This window comes from Myotis yumanensis, unplaced genomic scaffold, assembly GCF_028538775.1.
Source record: "Myotis yumanensis isolate MYYU_CA2020_CCGP unplaced genomic scaffold, mMyoYum1.0.hap1 SCAF_16, whole genome shotgun sequence".
In the NCBI taxonomy this organism is placed as follows: Eukaryota; Metazoa; Chordata; class Mammalia; order Chiroptera; family Vespertilionidae; genus Myotis; species Myotis yumanensis.
In genome coordinates this window covers 10,548,349-10,561,494 of record NW_027223767.1, presented here as the reverse complement: position 1 = coordinate 10,561,494, position 13,146 = coordinate 10,548,349, and the positions used below count along the sequence as shown (strand labels likewise).

General features: G+C 52.8%; 1 protein-coding gene across 1 annotated transcript in view; it reads right to left on the bottom strand.

Annotated features, from left to right (window-relative positions):
- Positions 1-7,947: 7,947 nt before the first annotated feature.
- LOC138994643 (myosin-13) overlaps positions 7,948-13,146 on the bottom strand; it is a 49,109-nt gene continuing 43,910 nt past the window's right edge. The window contains exons 32-37 of the mRNA XM_070394661.1: positions 12,835-13,143; positions 12,543-12,746; positions 11,071-11,196; positions 10,609-10,779; positions 8,273-8,377; positions 7,948-8,196 (exon numbers count right to left, since the gene is read on the bottom strand). Coding sequence (XP_070250762.1) covers positions 7,948-8,196; positions 8,273-8,377; positions 10,609-10,779; positions 11,071-11,196; positions 12,543-12,746; positions 12,835-13,143 — 1,164 coding nt within the window. The remainder of the gene's footprint in view (positions 8,197-8,272; positions 8,378-10,608; positions 10,780-11,070; positions 11,197-12,542; positions 12,747-12,834; positions 13,144-13,146) is intronic.

Below are 13,146 nucleotides of genomic sequence, written 5' to 3'. Positions count from 1 at the left end.
CCGGGCCATCAGGGCCAGTTAGAAACTGGAGCTTTTGCTGGAACTCCAAGGAGAGCTCTTTACTCTTTTTTTAAAAAAATAAATTTTTAAAAAAATCTTCACTGGAGGAGTGAATATATTTTTTCTATTGATTTTCAGAGAGTGGAAAGGAGTGTGGGGAGGAGCAGAGAGAGAAACATCGATGTGAGAGAGACCCATCCATTGGTTGCCTCCCACAGGCTTCCCAACTGGGGGCAGGGATCAAACCTGCCACCCAGGTACATGCCCTTGACCAGGAAGCGAACACAAGACCCTCTGGTGCACAGGCTGACGCTCTAACCACTGAACATGCTGGTCAGGGCGAAAGAGAAGCTCTTTAGTTTAGGCTGCTCCCATCAGACTTTAAGATACAGGATACGAGCTGGCCTTTCATAATTCTAAGGGGAGCAGCTTCCTGGGAATGAATTTATTTAAAGGAAAGTAGAACTGAGAGGAAAGAACGAGAGAAAAAGAAATCATCTGAAAATGTAGATCAAACCACGTATCTGCGGATCCATGCAGCCTGAAGATGGACTGCCCTCAGATTTTCACTTGGGTGAACCCACAAATCGTCTCTCATGCCTAGAGGGTGGCAGCTCGCTTTCTGCTACAGCTAATGAGTTCCTCTGAACAGGGCACAGCTGTGGGGGGACTTAGAGGGCACCTTCCCTCCCTTTGCTTGGTCCCCCCACTTGCCCACACTCCTAAGGATGCACACCCAGCCCCGAGCAGCCCTCTCAGCGCACTGCCTGGAATAAGCCATCTAGTGGGATGGTGGGGAGTGGGGGTGGGCTCGGCCCTGCACGCTCCAATATCTCTACATGCAGAATCGCAGGTTTGTTTTTATTTGGATTCCATTGGCTCCCTTTAGTGACGTGCTGGTAAATGTTTAACAACCAAACAAATAAAAAGCCCGGTTTCATGGTGTTTGCCAGTTTCTGTGATGTGATGTTTCCACCCTGGCCTGTTTCAAGCTACCCCCATGACATCAGGGAGTGTGGAGAGGGGACTCGGTGAGAGTGGCACAGCCGCGGTGGCATTTCCACCACCGGGCTTACTCGTTGTAACTATCCTCCAGAGCATAGATGATGATAAAATGTAGTACATAATTCGGGACTTATGAGTTTTGAATTTTTATTACCTTTGTGTTTCATATAATTTATCTCATTGTAAGTTTATGTGACTTAGCTCTTAATAATGTCTGGTCATAAAAACTGACTCACAAAATTCCTTAAGAACGCTTTGGCTCCTCTGGGCTGGGTGGAGCTGGTCCCAGGGCACCATGGTGCTGCTCAGCTCCCAGAGGAAACGGCTGCTTGTTCGTGGGCTCGAGAGCTGTTTCAACAAAGTAGGGGGCCTGGAAGCAGCCCTAAAACTTGATTTTGGTGAAGGACTGTGCCCGTCTGAAACGCGCAGTGAGACTGCATGTGTTGTTAACTTGACTGCGATTCATGACCCGGAGATGTCCCCGGGCTGCAGGGCGGGAATACGCCTCCGTTGCATGGTCAGCTGGTCCTGCTCCACAGAACGAGGCATGGGGAGTGAACTAGCTGTGCCGGGCAGGGGTCCTGCAGAAGTTAGGCTCCAGCAGGAAATAGATGGCACTCTCAGATTAGCATCATGCGAGGGGTGTTGGAGGAAGAGACCTTACAAAGATGGGGGCAGGTGGAGGGGAGCCACAGTGACACAGCACTCCAGGTCCAATAGCTCAGGGCCCTCTCTGTTACCTTCCTTAGGCCTGAGGTGCAAGCAGGGGTGAGGGGACCAGTTACTGAGATGGAGAGAGAGGGCTGGGGGAGTGGGACACTTGACAGGAGCTGGGACCTTTGACTTCAGGAGGGACTCAGGAAATAAACACCCTTGACCTCCCTCTCCTTCCTCTGCTTCTTCTATCCCAGCTTCCCATTGGCTGGACTCACCCAAAAAGCCAGAGGGCAAGGAAGCCTGTTGTGCCAGTCTTGGGCCACTGGAAAAGGTAGATGCGCTCTGCAGGGTCCAATGGCACAGGTAGCTTGGGTACCTCGCCTGGAAGCGGACACCCTGATCCTTTGTCTTGGGCCTCCTGGAACTGCCATGGACCGCCTTCCCCCCAGAAACATTCAGGCCTGGTCACCTGCCCTGCTGGGGGCAGGGGCATCCATGGAGGTGCACTGCCTTCTCGTCCCGCCTGGTAGAAGTTCCCGGGGCAGGAGAAGGAGGGCTGGGGAGCAGACCCTGGGCACGGTTTCACCCTCCACCTGCAGGGCCGTCACCAGGGCATGCTCTCTCTGCCCAGCCAGCCCTAGCCTCCATCTGAGATCCTGCAGAGTCCTCTTCTGTGGAAACTCGGTTGGGGAGCCTGGGAGCTTGGGAGACCTGGGTATCTCCTTCCAACTATATCCTGAGGAGTTACCTGACCTTATCATTAACCTGAATGTTCTCATCTGCCAGACCAGGGGTCTGGGCCAGGTGAGCATGATTCCCAGGAAGACCTCTGTCTAATGCAGCCGTGGGCAAACTACGGCCCGCGGGCCGGATCCAGCCCGTTTGAAATGAATAAAACTAAAAAAAAAAAAAAAAAAGACCGTACCCTTTTATGTAATGATGTTTACTTTGAATTTATATTAGTTCACACAAACACTCCATCCATGCTTTTGTTCTGGCCCTCCGGTCCAGTTTAAGAACCCATTGTGGCCCTCGAGTCAAAAAGTTTGCCCACCCCTGGTCTAATGTCAAGGCTTTAGGAGCGTCCTCTCAGGGTCCTTTGCATAATGAAGCCTGTCTTTCCACAGCCAGGAGGTGGCAGCAAAGCTCTGTTTTGAAGGGGCCCGTAGGGCAGGGTAGGCGCTGCTCTCCCAGGCCCAGGGCTCAGAGTCCAGGTTTGGTGGCTAGGCCTCACTGCTGAATAGTAATGATAATAATAATAGTAACAACAACAACAGCATCATTATTATTATCTCTGTTGTTAGTAAAACAGCCACAATGCCCTCTCCGATTTGGGTGGTGCTATATAGTGGAGGAAACCTGCCCAGTGTCCCATAGGGGTCTTTCAACACCACCATCGTGCAGGTAGGAAGTGCTGGGCTTTCAGCCCATGTTGAGGCTGATAGACATTCTCTGACTTACCCAGGTCTCCTGAAAAGTAGGAGGTGCCAAGACAGAAGCCCAAGCTTTCCTCCTGTGCCCTGTCTCACCATGTGCAAGTCCCCTCTCCTTCCCTCTTCAGCAGACCTGGAGTGCTGCTGTGTCCCTGTGACTCCCCTCCACCTGCCCCCATCTTTGTAAAGTCTCTTCCTCAAACACCCCAGGGGTACCCAGCCCAAGACCCAGGGCCTGAATTTGGTTTCCGGTTGCCATGGGGGTGCTGGGGTAGAACACTCAGCACAGGAACCCCATGTTCATCCCCTCCTCTTTCTTCCAGTTCTCAGAAAAGTTTTAAAATCTTTATTTTATCATTGCCAGGGCATACTTGGCGCCTGGGTAGGAAAGTTTCTCGTTCGTTCATTCATTCATTCATTCATTCATTCATCTCTCCATTCAATAATTGGGATTCTTCTATAGTATAAGACACTGTTATGTACTATGAAGGATGTAGAAATGTTCTTTCTCTTGTAACTCAGAGGTCTGGGGGCTGGGAGCTGAGGTGTTAAGGCCAAGTAAGTGCAAAGACACTTGGGGGTGGCTTCCTCCTGGGGAGCCCCGGGTGAACGGGGGAGTACTTGAGCAGATGGAAGTTAGACCTGCTTTTTTTGGGTGCCAGGGAGGAGGAACACCATAGGAATTTTGGTAGATGACCTCCAACTGCATGGAGTATTAACTCCTCAAACCAGAGGATGCTCCTAAGAGACACAGCCCAAGCCGCAGACTGTTGTCCATCTGGACCCTGTCTTACACTCCACTGTGTCCCCAGGCATGTCTCCCCCTCCTCATCATGATGACAGGTTACCAGTGCTAACTGTAGGCCAGGCTCTAGACTAAGGGCACTTGTTGAATATTCTTATTCACCTCTCAAAACAACCCTGTGGAGTCCATTGTTATACCCGTTTTACACGTGAGGAAGGTGACACTTAAGTCATGAAGGAATTGGCCCCAAATCACAAAGCTAGTGAGTGGTGGGCCAGGGCTGGGGCCCAGGGGCTGGCACCCAGGGCTCTTACCACTACAGCATCATCACACATGGGAAAACTCCAGAGACTCTGTGTGTGAGTCTGAAGAGCTGCCCTCTCTTTTCCGGCTCAACACTGGGCACCCTACCCGGTCTGCAACGGCTCTAAAAAATGAGGGTGTTGATACCGCCTCATATCCTGATGGGCTTGTTGGGAGACTGGAACGGAAAAAATGGGCATGTGAACAGTTAGCATCACACAAAATCGATCTGTGTATATGATATGGTATCATCGCTCTTATGGGGAAGGCGATGTGGTGGGGTGGCAGGAGGGCTGACCTAGCGACTGGTACCCGGACTTTGAGAATGGCCTGTTTCCTTGCCTTTAAAATTGAGGAGAAAAAAGAGATCATTGTTTCATTCCTAATATTCAGCAACGATGATGATGATGGTGGTGACCATGGTGATGACAGTGGTGGCAGTGGTAAGGATAGAAATGATGATGGTGATAGCAGTGACAGTGATGATGATGATGATGATGACAATAGGGAGGATGCTGATGATAGTGATAATGGTGATGTCAGACATCTGAGGTCACCTGACCTCAGAATCATTTCCTGTTACCACCCTGCTGCCAGCCCTCAGCTCCCAGCCCTGCTGTGTCAAAGTCAGGCAGGGGTGGGCTGGTGATGAGATGGGAAGGAGGTTCTAGAAGGATTAGTCTAAGACATTGAAGGATGCTAGTCTCATTGCCTGGGACATAGTAACCCAGTACTTACTATCAGTTAATGGCTTTAGTGAGACACAGTTCACAGTTATACAACCATCAAGCAATCCATTGTGAAACATTTTTGTTGGCTCTAAAAGAAGCCCTGCCCCCTGCCGCCCACCCAATGTCCCAGTGCAGCTGCGATTTCTATGACCTCTGCCTTACACAGTCAGCACACTGGGGCTCAGGGAAGAGACTAACTTGCCCAAGGCCTCACAGTTGGGATGTGACAGCATCAGCATTCCATCCAGGTTTGCTGGAACCCACAGCCCGTGCTCTGACCACATTGGGAGGCACTTCAGGCTCAGAGAACAGGTGTAACCAACCCCAGGCCACACAGCTACAGGCATGAAGTGGTCAGGCTGGGACTCAAATGTAGTGTCGGCTCCTAACCCTGCTCCTTCAAGGTAAGCAAATTAACATAATCAGAATCCTTGGGACCCCTGGGCGTGGGAGGGAGCCCTAAAACCAGCAGTAGCTCCTTTATTGGTGCCTGGTCTCAGCCTCAGGCCCGGGTCTGGAAGTCAGTGGCTCCTGGGGCCCACCTGCTCCCTTCACCGGGGGCCCTGAGCATCGTGAGGGGAATCCAGCCAGGTTGAGAGGAGTGACCCCAGCCAGAGGAAGGAGCAAAGCTTGCAAGACAGGCCCCTGTCCAGTCTTCCAAAGCACCTGTCTTCCCGGGAGTGGAGCATTTGAGAGCACCTACTACCTCTCCGCTGCCTGGGAGCTGTGGGTGGGTCTGAGAGGAGGGTGACATGGTCCCAGGAGGGATGGGAAGGGAAGCAGACTTGCTTGGAGGAAAGAGCCCTGGGTAGAGTCTGTGATCTTTGGGTCTACGCTCCACCCTGCCCTGAACAACTACAGTCAGAGGACTACATCCATTCCGGCCCCCGTTTCCCTATCTGTAAATTTAGGGAGAAATGGGGAGCTGAATTGGAAAGAATCATGAGTTCCAGGAAGAACATGTGCTATAGTTCCCGGAAAAGGTCTTTATTTTGAGATGCTATGGAGGCCAGTGACTTATCTGGCAATGGGCTGGACTTCCCCTTTCTACTGGGGGCAAGGAGCCTCCCCTTTCACATTCCTTACTGTCTTTATATGAAGGAGAGATCAAGCGAGGATCTAAAAGGCAGCCCACGGGAGAGCAATGGGCCGCGGTAATAAGCACAGAGGAGCCGAGTGTCTGAGTGGTTAGGAGAATTTATTTCTCACAATATCTTCCCTCCACTCGCCTGGAGGTGCCCATGGCAACCGGCATCAGGAGGGCCTCATTCTTCCATCTTCTGTGGGAGAAAAGAATCGTACACAGGATATGAGTCAAACCGAAGGCGAGGCTGAGTGTCGTCTGCAAGTGGGGCGGCTGCAAGGGCTGGAACCTTAGACAAATATTACAGATGCATGACCAAAGCAAGGCCTTCAAGCCCCGGGGAAGGAGCCCGCCCCCTGGAAAGCAGGGCCTCTGGCCACAGGGAGGGATGGGAGGGATAAGATGTGTGGACCCTGGCCCCTTGCTTTTCTCCTGGAGCCTAGAACCACGGGTTCTGGCTAAAGTAGCGGCATCTGTGAGCCAACGACCAGCACAGGGAAGAGGCACCCACAGATCCCCTCTGAACCCTCCCTGGGGCTCAGCACGTCTAGGGAAGACATCTGCTCTCACCTGGCCCCCAACATCTCGGCTCTTGGCCCTCAGTTTGTTGACCTGGGACTCGGCGATGTCTGCCCGCTCCTCGGCCTCCTCCAGCTCGTGCTGGGCCCTCCGGCATCTGGACAGCTGCGTGTTGGCCTGCTCCTCCTGAGCGGAAGACAGAGGGGTGGGAGGCCAAGGCAGCCCCTTATTCTGGCTCTGAGGCCCCCAGTCCCTGCAGGCCTCTGGGGAACTGGGGAACCAGGACAGCTTGGGTCCCGGCTTCACTGATGCCAGGGGAAGAGAAAGCTGAGCAATCCAGGAGTGAGGATGCACCCTGCACCCCTGTGTCCCTGCACCCCTTTTCTATGCCGTCTCTCCCACAGCAGCTTTTTGAAAGAGACCCAAGTCCAGAGTCCTCCCCTGGCACCTGGAGGTGTCACAGACCAATGGCCCAGGTCCCCATTGCCTTGTTCTTGCTCCCAGCATCATCTGCCTATGGCCAGGCCCTTGACTGGGTCTATTTCAGCATTAGCCAGGGGTTTCTGACAAAGGTGGCCTTCTGGGCCCGTCCAGGCTGGCCAGTCCCGCTGCCACTGTTCTAATGCGAGAAGCACGCGTCTCCCTGCTATGTAACCAACACAGATCTGTCCCTTTGATGTCAAGACAGAACCAACCAGCCCCCTGGGCAGGGAAGAGAAAGGACAAGGAGAGAAGCCACATGCTCAGGCGTTTATCGAGGGCAGGGTCCCCTGGTTTTGTTCCTCTGAACACGGGTCCTGTGGGGAGCTCTGCATATGAGAACCAGGTGCCCAGGCCCATGAAGGGTGGGAAATGCTACATTCTAGAATGCCTCTTCCACTTTGCAGAGTCAATTACATAGGACCTACAAAATCCAAGAAATCCTTGAAGTAAAGCAACCGGTTCAATGTTTTTAAACCCAGCATTTCCAATCGATTTCTTTTCTATAAAAGAAACCACGCCCACCCCTGCCCCCCACTCCAGCCCCAACTTCCTGCTGTTGACACCCCTCAGACCCAATGTCCCCAGGAGATACTTTGGGAAATGCCGGTTTCAGCCCATTTCATTTCTTCCCTGTTTGATCGAGGGCAGATCAAAAAGGAAGGACTGGGGAGATGGGCATCAGGGAGGGCCAGGCAGGAGGAGGTGGGGGGACCTCTGGGAGAGCAGGAGTGGTGGTGCGGAGGATGGGGACGAGGGCGGGGAGGGGGATGAAGTGTCTAAGGTCAGGTCACGGGGCAGGAGGGCTGGTGGGGTGGTGGGGTGGGCTGAGGTGGTTAGGGAGTCAGGGTGAAGAGAGGCCAGCAGGTGGGCTAAGACGCCCTGGGGTGGGTGGGAGAGTGTGCGCTGGGCGAGGCCCAGTGAAAGGATGGAGGGAGCTGGTCACACGGGGTGAGGCAAGGGCACAGAGGAGGAGGTGGGTGGGATGTGTTACACGGACCGGGGGAGGGAGGGTACAGGTGTCCTTGCTTTATGGCCTGTGAAAACCGCCCGAGCTCTGTGGACTGTAGGAAACAGGAACACTCCCAGCAGGGCTGGGGGCCACTCAGGCCGGCGTGGGCCCCCGGGAGCTCCCCCACTCACGGCCTCCTCGGCCTGCCTCTTGTACGCCTTCACTTTGGCCTGCAGCTTGTCCACCAGGTCCTGGAGCCTCAGGATGTTCTTGCGGTCCTCCTCGGCCTGCGAACAGAGCGTCCTTCCAGGCCCGGCCGCCGCCGCCTCCCGTCCGAGCACTCACCCAGGTTCCAGCCTCTACCTGGTAAGTCATCTCCTTGACTTTTCGCTCGTATTTGTGTGTCCCCTTCAGAGCTTCGGCTCCCCTCTTCTGCTCAGCATCCAGCTCGTTTTCCAGCTCCCTCACCTGGGAAAGAGAACTCGGATTCAGGCCGGACCGCCAGGCTCTCTCATGGACCCGGTGCTTGTCCTGCAGGGTGATCTCACTGTCTCCTCCGAGGACTCAGAAGCCACGTGTATTCCCGAGGCCACCACTCCTGCCTGCGGCAGGCTTTGTGCAAATGAGAATGAGGCACCTCTGGCCACAGGGAGGGATGGGAGGGATAAGATGTGTGGCCCCTGGCCCCTTGCTTTTCTCCTGGAGCCTAGAACCACGGGTTCTGGTTAAAGTAGCGGCATCTGTGAGCCAATGACCAGCACAGGGAAGAGGCACCCACAGCTCAGCTGCCGGGTCCGGCTTTGCAAGGAAGCCGACTCCCCTGGCGCCACGCAGCCTGGCGAGAGCTGTGCCTCAGCCCGACTTGCCCCGCAAGCTCAGGGGAAGGCTGCAGGCTGCTCCAGGTGGCCCGGCTCCTGACCGAGCGAGGCAGCGGGGGTCCCGGCCAGAACCGGAGCCAGGAGCAGTCCAGGGGCACAAGTCCGGGTCCGCTGAGTGAGCCAAAGCAAGGCAGCTCCTCACTGGGAATGAGGTTTTGTGTATTTGGGGTGGAGATGGTCATTCCTGCCCGGGCTACGTCCAGTGTGGGGATCAGATTACACAAAAGGCGTGGAAGTACTTTTTAGACGATATGGCGCTACACGGATGGTGTTAATTTCATAGCTGTGCCCACCTTTCCTGAAGTCTTGACGGCAGAGGACAGCTATCCTGAACTCAGGTCACCAACTGTGGCCCCAAGTCCGTGCTCAGAGAGAACCCAAAGGGGGCGTGGGGTGGCGGCCAGCCATTGGGAATCCCGCTGCCACAGACAGGGGCGGCTCTGGGCTTGCAGACTCCCCAGGTCAGCTTTGTAATCTACCAGTGGAAAAGGCCACCTCTCCAAACAAGATCCCACCCCTTCCCATACCCTGTGGGTCCTGGGAGCTGTCTTCCTTCAGGTTCTACAAAACTTTCTTTCCCCAGGAGGAGGAGGGGAGGTGGGGGGGGGGGGGGGAGCTCTCCAGGCCTCTTTAAGGTTTATGAAACCAAGGTAACTGGGCAGCTGGCAATGGGAGGGTTTTGAAGGTTCCTCATCCTGCGGGGTGAGGGAGGGTGGAGGGTGGAGGCTGGCTGAGGGACCCCTGCCAACCCAGGAATCACAGAATCAGAGGGTGGCAAGGGATCGAGGGAGGAGCCACGAGAAGGGCAGGCCTGAGCTGTGTTAATAGAATAGGACTGGAAATAATTAAAAACAACATGGAAAGATATTTTTTGGAAGCCCCAGCTTCCCCGGTGTTGACTTTCGCTACTCATGCTGTGTCGTTTCCAACCAAAAAACCCTTTCACATTCCAAGTGTGCCTGTGCTGGGACCACCTCCGGGGGAGGCTGGCCGGGAGAATGACTGGATTTGGGTCTTTCCTGCTGGGATAAGTGGTCTCCTCTCTGTCGCCTCCTCCTCCTCTTCCCCTCCCACTCTCTCATTTCCTTTCTCCTGGGGACAAGAGGCATCTGACAGCCTCCTCCTCACAGCCCTTCTTCAAAATATTAACTGGTAGTGGAGCCCATTTTAAAAACACATTAAATAAACCATCACAGGCCTAAAGGGAAGCAAGCAACAAAGGGGCCGATCAGCGAAGAAACTAAACAACCACAAAGTATAGTCCCAGAGGGCAGAGCGCAGGGCTGCCCTGTGTGGGGCACTGACATGATGTGCTGGCCCAGGAGGCGCCAACTGCCCTCCCCAGGATGCCCCAGATGCCTTCGGAGATGGGGAAGTCAGGGGAGGGAGTGATCCAGGAGTGGGAGACCAAGGGAGACTCCAGATTTTACACAGGATGGGCCACTATGTATCAAAGTGGAGGTTGGTCCAAAATTTAAATCCCACTAAAAGGTGTACTTTTAAATTGTAAAGTGTACCTCCCCCCATTTGTGTGGGTCTGAAACTCTATAAAACCAGAATGTGAACATTCACAAATGTCATCGCCCTGCAGTTAGCGAGGCAGAAGCATTCCGCAGTGGATTTGCGTGAGTTGGGGTGGAGGGATCGGCGGAAAGGAAATTGGTGGGATATTTGGCTCACAGGGAGTTTTGCAAGAGGTCCTCAAGCTAAGTCTGCAGTCTGCTCAGTCAGCGGCCACCTTCCCACCACCCACGTTTCCAGACGGTGGTTCTGCCCTGGAACTGGGCATCACTTTGCGGGGAGTCCCCTCGGGCCAGCTACCCGGTTCTCCAGCTTCTGGATCTGCTTCTTCCCGCCCTTCAGGGCCAGCTGCTCAGCCTCATCCAGACGGTGCTGCAGGTCCTTCACCGTCTGCTCCAGGTTCTTCTTCATCCGCTCCAGGTGGGCACTGGTGTCCTGCTCCTTCTTCAGCTCCTCGGCCATCATGGCCGCCTGGGTAAGTTCACAGAAAACATCCGTGGGCCATCCGCCCATCCCATCCCTGCCCGGAGCACGTGCAAGATGCTAAGGTTGGTGCTGTGTGTGCTGATGCGTGCCTCCCTCCCTCAGCCGCCACGGAGTGTGCATTGCACTCCCTCCCCCACTTTGCTAGGCCATCTCTTCAGGGAGCCACCCCTGACGGACTTAGGTCTTAAGGAGATGGAACCTGCGTGTCACGCCCGGGCTTAGAAGCCCCTTCCCTCTCTCCCAAGGGCATCTCTTAAGAGAAAGAACGGCGCTCACATCCGTGATGGCTTTCTTGGCCTTCTCCTCTGCGTTTCTGGATTCCTGGATAGAGTTCTCCACCTCTGCCTGGCACTGGGCTATGTCAGCTTCCAGTTTCTTCTTGATGTTTATCAGGCTTGTGTTCTACAAGGAAAATCAGATACCAGAAGGGTAGGTTATGCTTGGACACGTCAAACAGTTGGGAGGGAGAGGGCTCGGTGGGGGAGGACGTAAACCATGGTCAGGTTCCGTTCCTCATTGTCACACGGGGTTTGCTAGACACTGTTTTGGTCTTGACCAAACAGAAAGTCCCAGGACAGACCCAAGACTTGCACGTGAAATAATTGAATAAATGATAAAAGTGGACTTTCAAATATTTGGGGAAGAAGAGATTATTCAAAAAGGTGTTGGAAGAAGGAAATGATTTGTTGACATAGCTGCATAAAATAAAAAATAGTTCTAATGATCAAAATATACCATAAATGGAATTGCAAAAGTGAGGACAAACTGGAATACATATGCAATGATTATTACTGAAAAATATTCCCTGTCTTAACGTAAAACAAATAGATAAGCAAAAAGGGCAAGAAGCATAAATAGGTAAGACACAACAGAAGAAATCCAAGTGGCAAAAAATATGATGAAATGTTCTGCCTCAGTAATCAAAGAAATAAGAATTTTAAAAAAAGAAATATTTTCAACAATAAAATTGGTCAAGTTTAAAAAATAATAGGTACGGTCTTTGAGAATTTATAGGAAGGAGCTCCCAATGGGTAATAAAAATTGAGACGACTTAATTGAAGATCAGTTTACAGTATATTACAAATGTCTTTACTGTTTGGACTGTGAAGTTTTACTTCTAGGAATTTATTTACTTCTAGGAATATTAGGAAAATAATAATAATAATGGATATATGTGAAAACTTAGTTATAAAGAAGTTCATCATAGCAGTCTTTCTAATAGTAAGTTTTTTTTTTGGGGGGGGGAATGATATAAAACATCTAATCATAGAGAATTAGTTAGATAAAAATGCCATAATACACGACTAAAATGGACTACCTTTCTGCCATTAAAAACAGTCATAGAAAACTCTCTAAAGATGTAGACACATGTTCATGACACATTGCTAAATGAAAATAAGTTGCAAAAAGTTTGATCACATTTTTACAAAAAATATAATATTTATGGACATAAACAGGGCTTAGCATGTAAAGTCTTAAAATGTTAACATTATGGTTAGCACTTTTCTTCTGTTCCCTTGCTTGTATTTTCTATCTGTTTATAAAAAGGAATTTTTAAAAACTTTTCACAAAAATGACAAAAATAATTATTTTGAACGACAATCCTAACTTTCTAAGATTATGGCTTCTACCGCGAGGCCTTCTCCAGCCCCTTCATGCAGTCATTCACCCTTCCTTGCTCTGACTTCCCCCAACACGCATGCCCTTCTATGTTCAGAGGAGGAAAGGGCCCCGGGTGCAGCTGCTACCTGGGAGTGCAGCAGCTGCACCCGGTCGCTGGCGTCCAGCAGCTCCTGCTCGGACAGCCTGCGGGTCCGCTCGGTCTGCTCCAGGGCCACCTTCATCTCCTCCAGCTCCTCCAGCAGCAGGCCGCTCCTGCGCTCCGTGATGGCCAGCTGCTCCTTGAGGTCCTCGTTGCTTCGCAGGGCGTCGTCCAGCTGCAGCTGGGAGTCCTGCAGGGGGAAGCAGGGGTGAGGCCGGAGCCCACAGGCTGAGGGCCCAGCCACCCCCCTCGCCCTCCCCCAAAGGCCCCACGGTCACCTTGAGCTGGCCCTGGACTGTGCGCAGGTGCTTCTGGGTCTCCGCCAGCTGGCGGTTGGAGTGGCCCAGCTGGATCTCCATCTCATTGAGGTCTCCCTCCATCTTCTTCTTCAGCCGCAGGGCGTCGTTCCGGCTCTGGATCTCCGCATCCAGCATGGTCTGCATGGCCTCTGCCGCCCGCTGGCTGTTTCTCTTTAGCTGCTCGATTTCTTCGTCCTTCTCCGTGACTTTGCGGTCAAGCTCGGATCTTACCTGGCTCAGCTCTAGCTGGACACGCAAAATCTTGCTCTCTTCATGTTCCAAGGAGCCCTG